Below are 14,733 nucleotides of genomic sequence, written 5' to 3'. Positions count from 1 at the left end.
TGGCCTGTTGTGTTCATCCAGCCCTGCACCTTGTTGTCTTACATTTAGCACAGTTGTTTTCAACCCAAGTTTCTCTCAAACAAAAATGTTAAATTCTACTGGTGATAAGATCAGTTTCCTAAGATCTTTTAGGAAATTTACCTTAGTACACTTCAGTTTCAAAATTGCCTGATCGCCGGTGTTCTAGGAAACTGCCCCAAATACACCACAAAGATTAAGAAGTCACCCACAATTAATGTGCTGCCTTTTTATAACATGTCCTTATTATCTGCTGATTTATTCTATGTCTCGAGTATAACTACTGTTTGGGGGCCTATAGGCAACTTCCATCAGTGTCTTCCCAGTTATTTCTTAGCTCCACCCATTTGGATTCTAGATCTTCTGATCTAGATCATTTCTAGCTATCACAATTATTCCAAGCTTGTATTAAGCAAGCAAACCCCAATACGTCTTTGTTCCAAATATACACATTTAATTCAAAAGCATTTTGTCTTTTCACCACCTTTCCCTCTTTGACCTTACATGCTGCCATTCTATGTTGCGTGCTTGGTCATAGCCATACAGCACAGAAACACACCCTTTGGTCCAACCAACAATCCCAATTTTAAACTAGTCCCACCTGCCTGCTCCCGACCCACAGCCCTCCAAACATTTCTTATTCATCTACTTATCCAAATGTCTTTTAACTGTTGTAATTGTACCACTTCCTCAGGAAGTTCATTCCACGTGCAAATAGCCCTCTAAAAAAATTGCCCGTGTTTTTAAAATCCCTCTCCTCTCACCTTAATGAGCCCCCTACTCTTGAAATTCCCCATCTTAGGGTGAAGAACTACATTTAACTATCTATACCCCCTCATTATTTTATAAACTTCTATCAGGTTGCCTTTCAATTTCCTACACTCCAGTGAAAAAAAAGACAAAGCCTTTATTTATAACTCGAACCTTCCATACCTGGCAACATCCTCCTTTCCTGTCCTACACTGGAAATCACTAACACTACTTTACAAAGCTGCCATATCCTTTTGCTTTGCAGGCTGACATTTCCCTTCTGGCAAACCCCATCCCCATCATCTTGTTTAAAGCCAGAGCTCAGTTTTGAGAGAACACTGGTCACTGCATGGTTTAAGTGAAGCCCAACAGTTGCTGTCTACTCCACGACGGAGGCCAGTGCCCTACTACTGAAACACATTTCACCCAGTTTGCTCATAGCTCAGGTTGTAATCCTGCGATTACAATCTTGAGGTTCTGCTTTTTAATTTTGCTCCCAAATGTTTTCATTTTCTGTGAACCCACTTTCCAGTCCTGTCAATATCATTGGTGCCAATGTGGACAATGATAAAACTGGGTCCATCTCCCTAAACCACGTGCTCTGCTGCACAAGGGTATCTCGTTAACCTGAGAGGGCTGACAACTGCCTTCAGAATTCGTGGACAGATGCAGAACACAGTATATCTTGATTATATTCTTCCCTCCTACTGCATTGCTATTTTCTCCTGACCCAAATAGGTCCCTGTACCACAGTGCCAAAACCAGCTCATTCATCCCCCTCTGCAGTCCTCATGCTCATCTACACATCTTGCAAGAACTTGATAAGGGGTTGTTTTGTTGCAGTGGTAGTATGCCTATCTTTAAGCCAGGAGACTCATGTTTAAGTCTCACCTGCTCCAGAGGTGTGCAATAACATCCCTGAACAGATTGATTAAAAGATTTTTGCAAGAACGTCATAACCATTGGACAATTAGAGACCAAGACACTTTGAAGGCTACTCACTTGCCTCATCTGTAGTCACACTCACCTGTCCTGAGACAAGATCAAATTTGAATGACCTAGTCAGAGGGGTGGATCAGACTCCTGGCTTAAAAATCCCTGGGTAGCTTTCCCCCTCCCAGATGCAGCACAAATCTATAGTTCCGAGTCCAGCTCTTCAACTTGGAACTGAAGATCCTTCAGCTGCAAACACTTATTCACTCAATCACCTGTGTCTAGCAATAACACATCACTTGCCCTGCCATCATTTTTGAATTTTTACATCAATTCATTAAATCGCTCAAGATTTTATACCAGCACACAAAGGGTCTTTGCTCTAGACTTTATGGGGATCTCGTCTCAACTGCACCAAACCCAGGCTGTGGCAAAGCAGAAGCTAACTTTGGAAAAGCTACTGCTAGGCTCCTTCCATGGGTCTGTCAAGCAAAAGTAACAAATCCATTTCATGTCTAGAAAAATAACTTGCAAGAAAAAAAAAGGTCACTTGAGCTATTGCAAACAATAAAGTATAACACAATAGTTCTGTTTTTGATACTCTACACCCCAGGTACCGTCTAAAACTTCCAAGTTTCATTCCAAAACATGTGTAGACACAGCTTCTTTCAACACCATGTTGACTCTGCCTAATTAAGTAATCAAGCTTATCCAGGCACCATGCCAGAATATTTTATTAGTAGCTTCCAACATCTGCCATATAGGGAGGACATTAAGCTAACTGGCCTTTAGCTTCATACTTTGTGACGTTCCTATTTTGGGAAAAAAGTTTTATTTGCTATTTTCCAATCTAATGGAACCTTTGCCCAATCTAGTGAATTCTGGAAGATTCAAATCAACACCAACCATCTCACTATTAGAGTCAGCGTCATTAAGCTTCGAATCAGACCCTTCAATCCACAGTCCATGCTGACCATAATCCCAAACTAAACTAGCCCCACCTGCCTGCACTTGGCCAATATGCCTCCAAACACCACTTATTCAATACTTATCTCAATGGTCTTTTAAACGTGTAAGTGTACCCACATCCACCACTTTTCTTTGGAAGTTCGTTCTTCACACGAACCACTGAGAATGAAATTGCCCTTTAAAGAATCTTTCTCCTCTCACCTTACAAATATGCCCCCTAGCCTTGAAATCGTCTACCCTTGTGAAAAGATCCCCGCCATCCACCTTATCTGTACCCCTCAGATTTTATAAGCTTCTAAAAAAGGTTACCCCTCAATCTCATATGCTCCAGTGAAAAAAGTCCCAGCCTATCCAGCCTTTCCCCATAACTCAAACCCAGCAACATCCTGGAACATCTCATCAGAACCCTCTCCCAGCTTAATATCCTTCCTACAACAGGGCAACCAGAACTGGACAGTATTCCCGAAGAGACTTCACCAACGCCCTGTACGACCTCAACACACTACACAATGCTCAAACCACCCGATGTGCGATGCAAACGTCAAAAGAATTATTGACGTCAGTCAGAGATGTACCGCACAGAAAACAACCCTTCAGTCCAACTCATCCATGCCAATCAGATACACTGTTCTGCAACACTACTTTAAGATCCCAGGATGAGGTTGATCAGGACCCAACACTCGAACAATTTGACTGTTTCCTAGTGGTTGCAATTTTCATATGTTCCAGAACCCTTTCCATATCCTGATTTTCAGCCATTTCCTGCATGTTATTTGCATTTTCAGTGATGTTGATGAAAAATACTTGTTCAGTTCATCTGCCATATGTTCATTTTCCATTGTTAAATGGTCCAGATTTACTTTCTATGGGACCAATGATGTAAGACTTGGTCAAATCCTTCCTTTTTAAAAATGTCTACAGAAATTCTAACCACCTGCTTTTCTATTTCTGACTAGCTTTCCCTTAAACTTCTCTTCCTTATTAATTTTACTATTCCATCTGATCTTCGGACCTTCTATTTTTCCTTTATGAAATCATATTTTTCTTTCACTGGAGGGCGGCATGGTGGCTCAGTGGTTAGCACTGCTGCCTCACAGCGCCAGGGACCCAGGTTCAATTCCACCCTCAGGCAACTGTCTGTGTGGAGTTTGCACATTCTCCCCGTCTGCGTGGGTTTCCTCCGGGTGTTCCGGTTTCCTCCCACTGTCCAAAGATGTGCAGGTTAGGTGGATTGGCCATGCTAAATTGCCGGTAGAATTCAGGGATGTGTAGCTCAGGCGGGTTTAAGGGAATGGGTCTGGATGGGATGCTCCAAGGGTCAGTGCGGAGTTGTTGGGCCGAAGGGCTTGTTTCCACACTGTCAGGGTTCGATTCTATATAGAAAATGCTATCTTCAACATTAAGTTAAGCACAGACAGTGGGTCCATCCCTTGGAATTTCTCTTATTCTTGGAATGTCTGCATATTTTGAAATACCCTTTTAAATATCTGTCACTGCATCACTATTAATTTATACCTTAAAACCTAAATTTGCCAGTTCACTTTAGCTAACTCTACTTTCACAAGAGTCCATTATAAGTTGAGCATCAAGTTGACACATCCATGGTCATATACATTCAAGATAGGCACAAAACAACAAAATTGTATTACAGGTGAACCTTGTGCAACCACAACAATTCTGTTTCTAGTTCACAGAACATTCACCTGAAGCAGCACAAGGAAACTTAGGAGGGATCACATCACAGAAGAATCACAGAATTAAAAGATCATTACAGTGCAGAAAGAAGGCATTCTGCACATTACAGACAGGATAGATACTGTCAACTTCACAGAGCCTTTTCTCCATATCCCTGCACATATAATAGAAACTGGTCATTCAATGCCTTCTTGCATACCTCACCTGAAGGTGTATCCACCACATTTCCAGGAACAGTTTCACCCTGTCTACCTTGTCAGACCCTCATGATTTTGAGAACTTCTACTAAGTTATCCTACAGCAATCTCCTCTCCAAGGAGAACAATCCCAACATCTCTAATCTATTCTCATAACTGAAGTGCCTCATCTATTCTCAAACCTTTCCAGCACTCTCTCCAATACATTCACATCCTTCCCAAAGTACGTCACTCAAAACTATACACAGAGCACAACATCCCTGCTCTTGCACATATGGTTAAAAACAGATATATATAAAGTCAGCTGTAAATTAAAAGGAGTTGGTTTCAGTTTTGATCGCAGAAAGGTAGTAGTAAACACAGGTCACAGGAATTGAAGATTTTATTGAATTTGTTTTCTGCCATTGTAGCAAGCAATACTTTTACGTGGAATTTAGAAGCACAAAAACAAACTAACACTTTAATACCAATGTTTTATTTCTCTTACACATTATCTTCTACATAATTTATTCAAACCGTATCAAAAATCCATTTCATTCCAACTTGCATGTTGATCTAAATTTTTGGACTTGAGAACGATTTGTAGTGATAGTCCCAGGGGTTGATTTGGAGATCCTGCTTTCACTGATATATTAGTGATCTGGATCTTGGTGTGCAAGTGACAATTTCAAAGTTCGCAGATGATTATAAAAACTTGGAAGCATTGTAGGAGTGATTAGAACATCAAAAGAAGGACAAGTTGGCAGTGTGGGTTATAGAGATAGCAAATATAGTTTGATGAAGAAAAGAAAGAGGGGATACGTTAATGGTACAAACAACATGGAGATGAAGTAGAAAATAAAGGGACACTACCTGTTAACCAGAATCAAGATGGACAAGTAAATGGGACAGTTTGCATACGTTAGATTAAAATTTTTATTCTCCTGTGACAACCTCAGGAGTATTGGGCTCAAGCATCAGCACACTTACCTCAAAGTGTCACAACAGCATCCAGGGGTACAAAATATTTATATAAATACGTATACAAATGCATGTCTCTCTCTCTTTAGTCCGATTAGTAACATAGTCATGACCTTTAGTTTATGGCTGTGATTTGCAGTTAAGATTGACAAAGATCAATCCACAATGAGAATATGAAAATTAGCTTTTTGTTAATTAGGAGCTCATTCTCACAGGGGCCATTGATAACCTTTAAATTTAAAGAACATATCGCAGATTTAGTTTGGGTAAAATATGAAATAGGAAAGATAAAATTTATTGGCCCCTGAACAGCAATGAAACTAAGTGTATAAAGGAGGAATATATGCATCGTGAACAAGGAGGCCATGTTATGCTTCACCGGGGTACTGTGCTAGAAATTAAAAAGGACCTGAGCGGACTACACAGTGGACACAACCAAAAATAAAGTTCTTTGCCCAAAAAGCAATTGGCCTCAAAATATTTTTGGATAAAGGATCCCCAAATATTAGTATAAAAACCAAAAGATTAAAGAGGAACAGAGTAGAAACACTGGTCATAAAACTTCTAAAATTTGGTTCTCGAAGACTCCCAAAGAATTGGGAAGTAGTTAATGCAATATTTTGATTCAAGAAAGGAGGTAGGCAGATAGTAGCAAATGTAGACCAGTTAGCCTAACATCCATCATTGAAATTTGCTAGAATCTATTATTCAGATTTTTACAGCCCATGAAGGAGGAAGAGAGAGTTCGTGGAGGACGTTAAGTGGAGTAGGGTGGAACAGATAGTGAGCACGAAGGGAAACAAAGGTAGACAATTTTGATGACAAAGTACTGCGGAAGCATGAGCTAAGAGTGCTGAAAGGAACAAAGCTAACAAAAAAAAAACAAGCTCATTTCAAAATAACTAGTGTTACGATCACGATTATGACAGCCTGTCATCAAACATGTATACATGCACTAGCCACGATTGGTTAAGTTTCTAGCCTAAGCCTTTCATAGATAACAGTGCGGAGCTGGAGGAACACAGCAGGCCGGGCAGCAGAGCTGACATTTTGGGTCAGGACCCTTCTTCAGAAAGCCTCTTCCAGGGATGCCTATCTTGGAAAAGTTACTGAGCAGCCTAAGCCTTTCAATTGGTTTACATAGGAATACACAATATGATGTAGTGGGTTGTGCTTGACAGTAGTGTTGCCCAATGCTAAATAAAGTGATGTTTTGCAACAATCCATGACCTAGCACGTTATCTTGGGATGAACTACTGGCCCCAGCACAAGCTCAATAAAAACAAAAACAAAACAAAAAAAAAAAAAAAAATTACTGGAATAGCTCATCAGGTCTGGCAGCATCTATAGAAAGAAAGCAGAATTAACATTTTGGTTTGCCTGATCTTCCTCAGAAGGGTTTCTGATTTACAGCATCCACAGTTTTTTCGGTTAAGTTTGAATAACCTTGCATTAAAAAAGGAACCTCAGTTTCATTGTCAAATCAGATGGAATTTTTTTCTGCTACACTTGTAACTCTGCACATTATCTGAACAGTGAAGAAGTCATGTAATGGTATTTTGAATGCCCTGATTGAACCTGCCTTCACTACACTTCCAGGTTGTGCATTCCACACCCTAATTACTCCATGTGAAAAATGTTCTCAAATGCTGTGCGCGCTTCTGTAGTGAATTGTTTCCAATTGTTCTAATCTCTGTCCTTTTACGAGCAAAAATATTTTCTCCCCATCTACTCTGCCCAGGCCCCTCATGATTTTGAGAACTTCTCTTAACATTCTTCCCTCCAAGGAAACCATTCTCGTAAGCCACTTCGCTCACTCTCTCTCCTATGCATTCACATCTTTCCTGAAATGCAGCATCCAGAAAAATAGACAATACATCAGCTAAGCTTAATTAATCTCAAAACAAGGTTACTAGCAGTTTTTGTTTATTGCAGCTGTGAAATATTAGAAGTCGGAGAAATCCGAAGGGCAGTGTCAGCTTAGTGAAGCTTTCTGTATGCAAGAGACCTGGAAATGACGTTTGACATTAGATGTTGAAATGCAGTATTGGGACTCCAGCATAACGCAATCTCAAGGCCAACAGTCTGAATTACCTGGATGAGAGTAGTTGAGACAATCTACAAAAGGAGTGTGTGTCTTTTGAGGAAGTTCTGAAACCAGAACTTCAAAAGCGAAGGACTTAAAATCCCTTACAATATTGTAACTGAGATTTGGTTACCTAGTGCCAGCGATATTCAGGGTGCTGCTGGAAAGTGAAGCTGATCCTACAATCAGATCTGTAATGCTCTTACTGTAGAATGACCTACTCCTACTTACATGCCCTATGTTCCCAAAATAAATTAAGTACATTCCAGATACAAGTCCTCATTTAAAGTCAACTCAGTTAACATGGCTTTCGTTTCTCACTGTTAAACAAATAGTGACCGTATAACTGGTTTCATTTTCATGTCACCTACAAGACTTGTGTGGCCTGCCTGCTCAGATGACTTATTCCCCAATGCTCCTGCTCTTGCCTCCCATCTAGTGACAGAAGCTAGTCAGTGCAGTGACTCCAGCTGATGGCTGCTCCAACAAACTTCAGCCAAACAAACAAACTGGTCAAAAGCTAAAAAGTACACTAAAAAGATAAAGTCACCACAGCCCTAAAAGACAGTAGGGTTGTTGTCTCACAGAACTGGTGGTAGTTTAACCAAAGAGTCACTATATTTCACACGAGTGGCGAGGTCAAGAAGGTGGCTCCTTCACAGTAACCTCAGGTGGTTTTGCTCGAATTGAACCCATGCTGTCGGTGTCAATCGCATCACATCAACCACCCAGTCAACGGCCCTTGAAATATGGGGTGTGCTTCTTTTAAAGCATACACACCAAATCTATACTGTACTCCTTTTGCTGTACGTTTAGTGATGTATTTTATGTTGCAAGTCATTTTAGCTAGGACTGCACATGTTGTTTGGTACACTGTTTAAACGTGCACCTTTTTAATTTAATCTAGGCAAGAACCCAACTCCAACTTGAACATCGATGCATCTGTGAATCAGGGTTTCACAGTAGTTTTCCATCAAACTGCAGTTTTCAGAAATAACTAAAACTTTCAGTGAGGGCTTACTTTGATTTATAAATAGGTGAACCGAGTTCAACCAAATATGCATATTACTTCGGCCAAAAATTTGAAACATGCTCCTGATTTGTAGAAATGAATTTTCAAAGTCATTGCTGGGAAAGAAAGATGGTGTTTGCTAAAAATCAAAGAAGCTCCAACATTTCTAGTTAAGCCTGCTCTCAAACCTTCTCAATAAAACAGAGTTGCTTGTCAGTGCTTTTGCCAACAGTTAGTTGTTTGGTGTTGTCAGAGATAGTTCAGAAGGGCGAGGCAAGTCCCGGACCAGTTAATTTATACAGTGCTGTTTCAGCACTGAATGCTACAATAGATGGTCACCAAGAACAACGTAAATGACAACATTTTATCTTCAAGCAGATTTCCTTTCACACTTCATATAATCTTCAAAATGCCAAAAAAAAATTGCTTTGACAGTTAAGAATTGTGAATGATCATCAGGTGCTAGCAACAGTACAGAAAGGGCAGAGAGGAGAGATGGACTTAGGAAACTTCCAGAAAATTTCTAACTCCTTTGGGGAAAGGGAAAGGAGCGAAGCCTGCTACAGATCCCACTAACAATCCACTGTCTTTGTGTGGGTTTGTGGATTTCAGTTAGTGGTACTTTTTCCTTTCTGTATTACCTTAAATAAGACCATTTGCAAGCAGCCTGCACACCATCTTCCAAGTTGTTCATCTCACCACCACACCCCTCCCCAAAGTCACTGCCTCCAACTGTTGTGACCCAGATAATGTTCTGCAATGTCTTAACAGAGAAGTTGCCCAATTTCAAAAATGAGAAATTTTGGGGGGGGGGGGGGGGAGGGGGGTCAAAAATGGCTGGAACCCAGGAATATCTACGTTACAAAATCAGAACCTTCAAGTTGAAAGGGAGACAGGAATTGGAGAAAACTGATGGTAGTTCCTGAAATGGTTTATCCTGCTCAGCACCATAGTAGGGACAATTCAGCATCCCTTTTCACCACCATCCCCATCCCCAAGGTAAACCACAGTTGAAACCAACTCAAATTTTCCCCATGACAAAGACCTTAAAACTAAATTGCAGATCCTGGAAATCAAACAAATGCAGAAAATTTTGGAAACAGTCTGCAGGTCAAGCAGCATCTAAAGGAACAAAACATTGGCATTTCAAACAATCTTTTAATCAGAAAAAGGAACACATTACAGAAGGATACTTCATTCTGAGTATTGGTCTTTTCTTGATTTGAAGAATGCTAACATGAAAATCGACAGAAAGTAATTCAATTTTTGTTTTACTCACATTAAAACAGCAAGTGGTATGGGAGGTCAGAGCTGTACTCATGGACTGAGCACAGCTGCTTAAAATTACTGCCAAATCTAAACCAGATTGTCACAACGTAGACCTCTCAAAAGGAGCAATGAATATTATGTATTAGAAAGGAAGAAAGTCAAGCCCCAATTGTTGCCCCATATACAAGTTTGACATTGCCAGCTCCAGCAACAATGAAACAGGTGTAAGTGCACTTGCATGTCAAGATACAGGCAGGGGGAGGGAGAAGGAATATTGGTGCCAAGGATGGGAATCTAGTTGATGTATTATGCTGCTGGTAATCTCAGGAAGTTGACCAGTCTTTCCTGCAGTTCCATTTGAACTGTCAAGCAATCATGTCATTCAGTTCTGATGACAAACATCAATATATTTCTGATATAGCTTTTCTTTACAAATGCTACCCTACTTGGAATTCAAGGAAAAAAGAAATTCCTGCTTTTGCTCCATTTGACAGCCTATTTCTGCCTTGTTGAATTACTGTGGATTCTTAAAATGTATTATTTTTATTCAAGCCAAGCAGCTTCAACCTCTACACAAATACCAAAGTGTCTTATTTACAGTACAAATGCAACAGGGTAGCTATTCCACCATGTCAGACTTTGTGAATTAAGCCAGCCAACTCAACAGAAGGAATAACACTGCCTTTTCCAACACAAAAAGGGTCAAGAACTTTGAACCCCATTTGACAATTTCAAATTCCACTGTATTTATAAATCCAGGGTGGAAAAGCTTCATTTCAGTTTCATTTCCTAGACGCAATTTTCTTGGACAAGCTATTTGTATCAGTTATGGAAAATGAAGCCTTCCAAAAGTCAATTCCAGCTACAGCCATCTAAAAATTAGAAAAGATTGGGTTTTTTCCTGTTCCAACCGTGTTGTTACCAGGCAGTTTTTGTGCATTTACATTTTAGGGTAGTATATAATTGCACACAATCTGAAAGTCTTGATTCACCCACTTTAACATTAGTACTTTCGCATTCGTAGACCTAATTTTTAAACCCACATGTTTGAATTTAACAAATTAGGAGTTTCGCACAGTTTCAGAATCATATCTGAACTGAACATTTCATATAATATTATTGCTAGTGCATACTGACAGCCAGAATTGCCCTAGTATAAAAATCTTAGTGCTGATACAAATCAATCATTCTTATGAATTCCAGTTGCACTTAATTGTGAAGTTGTCAAATTAGAAAAAAAGAAAAAAGGTTGCACAACTATAAAAGGAAAGATTTAACAAGACTGGCACTCTTCTTTTCCAGAGAAGAGACAGCTGATCTATTGGTCTAGAAAATTATGAAGGAGCTTGACAGGGTGCACCTGGACAAGATGATATCACCTCTTGCAGAGATTCAGATTCATAAATAAGATAGTCACTAATGAAATCAAATCAAAAAAAGAAACATTATTGTTCAGAATGATGAACTCTACCAAACTGGTTGAAGCGAATGCCCTCGATGCAGCTGTATATGTATATGTGGGAGAAGGGAATTGAACGATAAGCTGATAGGATGAGATTAAGCAAAATAGGAGGAGTCTCATGTGGCACAAACAGGATGTGACTTGTTGGGTCAAGTGGCCCGTTTGTGCGTCATTAAACTCCATGAAGAAAGCATTTAGAATTGCAAATACATTTCCAGTGGATACAAATCAAACATTTGCAGCACTTTACTGGCAACATATCTAAGCATAAGTACAGGAAAAGAATGTTTCTTGTTCAAACAGTGTTGCAATGCTCTACCTATTGTGTTGGTCTGTTGTTGAATCGAGTCTCTATGCTTCCTGGAAGTAGCCATATGAAATCAATTCACCTGTTCACAAAAAGCACAAATCATCATTAAAATAGGCTACACAGCATAAAAAGAACAAACATAATGGCTTTACTAAGTGATTACAATAGATAATATTGCATACTTTTAATGAAGAACATGAACCAATTCTGACTGATCAATAAAGAAAATGGTGTGAATTGCAAGTTCTCTGGTCAAAAAAAAACTCAGTCTCTCACAACAGACAATCTTTACTCAGTTTTTCTTAAAGTTCTTTTCCCATTTCATTCACACTCTTGTATTACCCTCTGGCAAATACTTAAAAAAAAGTAACCAAATGGTGATAGCATGATTCAGGGGGAAAACAGATTTTTAAAAAAAAATGGTTGAAGAGTGGGGCCAATAACATGAAGTCCAATTCATTCCTGCAAGCAATGCTATTAGAATCAGGTTGAAAGCATAACAGACATCAATTTTGTAATCAATCTCAGAAACACATGACTGACTTAAAAGAGCTTTACTCAAAGATGTGAGCTATATTTAATCCTACACAAGCGTACAGACATACTAAATTCAAATCCAAGTTTGCTGCAGTTTTCATAGAGCTACAAGTTTTTAACCTAAACATTTCAATATAACAAATTAGACAAAAATATACTTTTAGATTCGCAGTTAATTTTCCATTAGGAAATGACCAATAAGTTTGCTGCTTTTGCCAGAAGGATTGGCCAGTCCATTGCAATGTCAATGCTGTGTAACTGCTTTTTTGGAAGCTAGAGGAGGAGTGGGGCAATTAATTTGACCCTAAATATAGTTCTACTCTGACAGAAAGAAGGGAGGGGAAATGAGTAAAAGTGTCTTTCACCATTTGTCCTAGTTACTCTGCAGAAACTGGGATCTGGTCTGAACATCAGAAGCACTATCCCTCTCAAGCACCATGCTCAACCTGCTCCTGCATAACTAGAATGTGAATATATTGCTCAGCAGAACAGCTTTATACTCCAATAGACCAAGCAAAATGTACAGTTGCATCTGGACTTGGGCATGATGTGCATTACTGTTCTATTTTGTTGGCAACTGTATTCTCAAGTGTAATGTTAAAAATTACAGGCTTTTTCTGATTAGAACAAAAAGGCTTGAGGCATAAAGGACTGCAACAAATTCTTCATGAACTGGTAGGTTTTAAGAGTTTTTGATTAAGGGTTTTAAACTGCTGCTTATCAGCTGGTATAATTCGGATTTCAAAACTAAAATTTTCTAGTTTATGTTAGGTTAATATCGTTTTCCAGTTTTAAAACATTACTCAACATATCAAAACAGGAGGCACAAGTAGTAACATGCAGAGGGTTGGGAGGGGAAAGGAATGCAATTTAACAGAGAAGGAGCAGGTTTCGTAACATATTATGTAAACTGATGCTAAAATCCAGAAGTCATTCCCTACTTTGAAAGAAAGTTATCAATGACACCTACCTAATTCTCTGCCTTCTTCCATAAGAAGTTGGAAAGTAGCCAGTCAGCAGATGTTCTAGTAGTTGCTACTGCACATTATTAACTGGGACACAATTCTGATTTTTAGTGCTTGCATAGATGTACAGGTGTACTTACATACAGATAAGCCCCCATAACAAACTTATTCTCTTGCAAAATGGCTAAGTTAAATTTTAGTTTATGGAAAAGTGAACACGAAACTACAGAAGAGTCAATTTCTTAGAAATGCACAAGGTTAAGGACCTGTGATGAACAAAATGTTCAACAAACTATAATACAATGGATTTTTAGTCTGCATTTAATATATTGATGATCCACCAAGTCAGGTATCTGGGGCTCATACCCAATATCTACAAGGTCCATATTGTTCGCGATTGCTTCAATTCTGTGCAACTGCACATACTGGAGGAGGCTGTTCCTTGCCCCTCAATGCATATCTGGATTTCAATCAAGTGCGATAAACAGCTACAGGGATCAGTCAGGAACCATGTGGGGCTCACAGATTGCTTAACCTGTAAGCAAGTCTTCTATGGACCTTAGACAACAAAACAAAAATTCAAGGGTGGATGATTTAAACCCATCCATATACTAAGGTCATGCCATGATGTGCAGATGCCAGTGTTAGACTGGGGTGGACAAAGTCAGAAGACACTAGGTTATAGTAACAGGTTTATTTGAAATCAATCTTTCAGAGCACTGCTCCTTCACCTAAAGGGTAGCACTCCGAAAGCTCAACTTCAAATAAGCCTGTTGGATTATAGATAGTAGGAACTGCAGATGCTGGAGAATCCGAGACAAGGTGCAGAGCTAGATGAACACAGCAGGCCAAGCAGCATCATAGGAGCAGACTACTTGGCCTGCTGTGTTCATCCAGCTCTGCACCTTGTTGTCTCTGTTGGATTATAACCTGGTGTTGTGTGACTTCAGAATGAGTTCATGCCATGATGGGAATACTGTATGGTTAGTATTCTGAAAATGGAAGCTAACTAAACCAACAGTTCATTCAACTGAACTAACTACTGGGTGAGCCATGTTGTGTCCTGTACGGTGGATCTTGCCCCTTAGATTTGGGTTTTTCAATTAAAGAAAAACCTTCTACTTCAAGCCAACTGAGAAGGATTAGAGCGAGTAGATTCTCTTCACAATCAGCTATTGATCAAACAAGATCAAAATAAAGAAAGATTTAAATTCTCCAATCTGCACATTTTTATTAAAATGCCACAAAAATCTCTCAAACAATTTAACACATTAGTCTGTCTTGTAATCCTTGATGTTGATTATGAAAGAATAAAATTGGTGAGGATTCTCAATTGTTTAGGTGGCAAGAATTTATCCTAGGTTTGATTTCCAATTTAGCTGACGTGATTTCATTGGGAAGCAATAAAGAATGGACACAAGAAAATCAGCAAGGGCTTTTGGACAACACTTTTAAAAAATCCTATTTTTATATGTACTAAAACACTGCATTAGATACAGCTATTACATTCAGAATCCATTTCAATTCGAAGAGACAAGGTGCAGGGCTGGATGAACACAGCAGGCCAAGC

General features: G+C 39.3%; 1 protein-coding gene across 4 annotated transcripts in view; it reads right to left on the bottom strand.

Moving 5' to 3' along the window:
* cep85 (centrosomal protein 85) overlaps positions 1 to 14,733 on the bottom strand; it is an 84,929-nt gene that overhangs the window by 61,205 nt on the left and 8,991 nt on the right. For 2 of the 4 annotated variants that reach the window (XM_048613025.1, XM_048613024.1), the window contains one exon: positions 11,671 to 11,740. The exons of 1 other annotated variant lie outside the window; for it this stretch is intronic. In XM_048613025.1, coding sequence (XP_048468982.1) covers positions 11,671 to 11,725 — 55 coding nt within the window. In that variant the 5' untranslated portion in view covers positions 11,726 to 11,740. Of the gene's footprint in view, positions 1 to 11,670; positions 11,741 to 13,168; positions 13,251 to 14,733 lie in introns of all 4 variants that reach the window. One more of the 4 variants, XM_048613026.1, reaches the window with a different exon arrangement.

The sequence above is a fragment of the Rhincodon typus genome, chromosome 27, assembly GCF_021869965.1.
Source record: "Rhincodon typus isolate 14 chromosome 27, sRhiTyp1.1, whole genome shotgun sequence".
In the NCBI taxonomy this organism is placed as follows: domain Eukaryota; kingdom Metazoa; phylum Chordata; class Chondrichthyes; order Orectolobiformes; family Rhincodontidae; genus Rhincodon; species Rhincodon typus.
The sequence above is the reverse complement of the archived record's forward strand: the minus strand, read 5'-3'. Positions and strand labels throughout refer to the sequence as shown.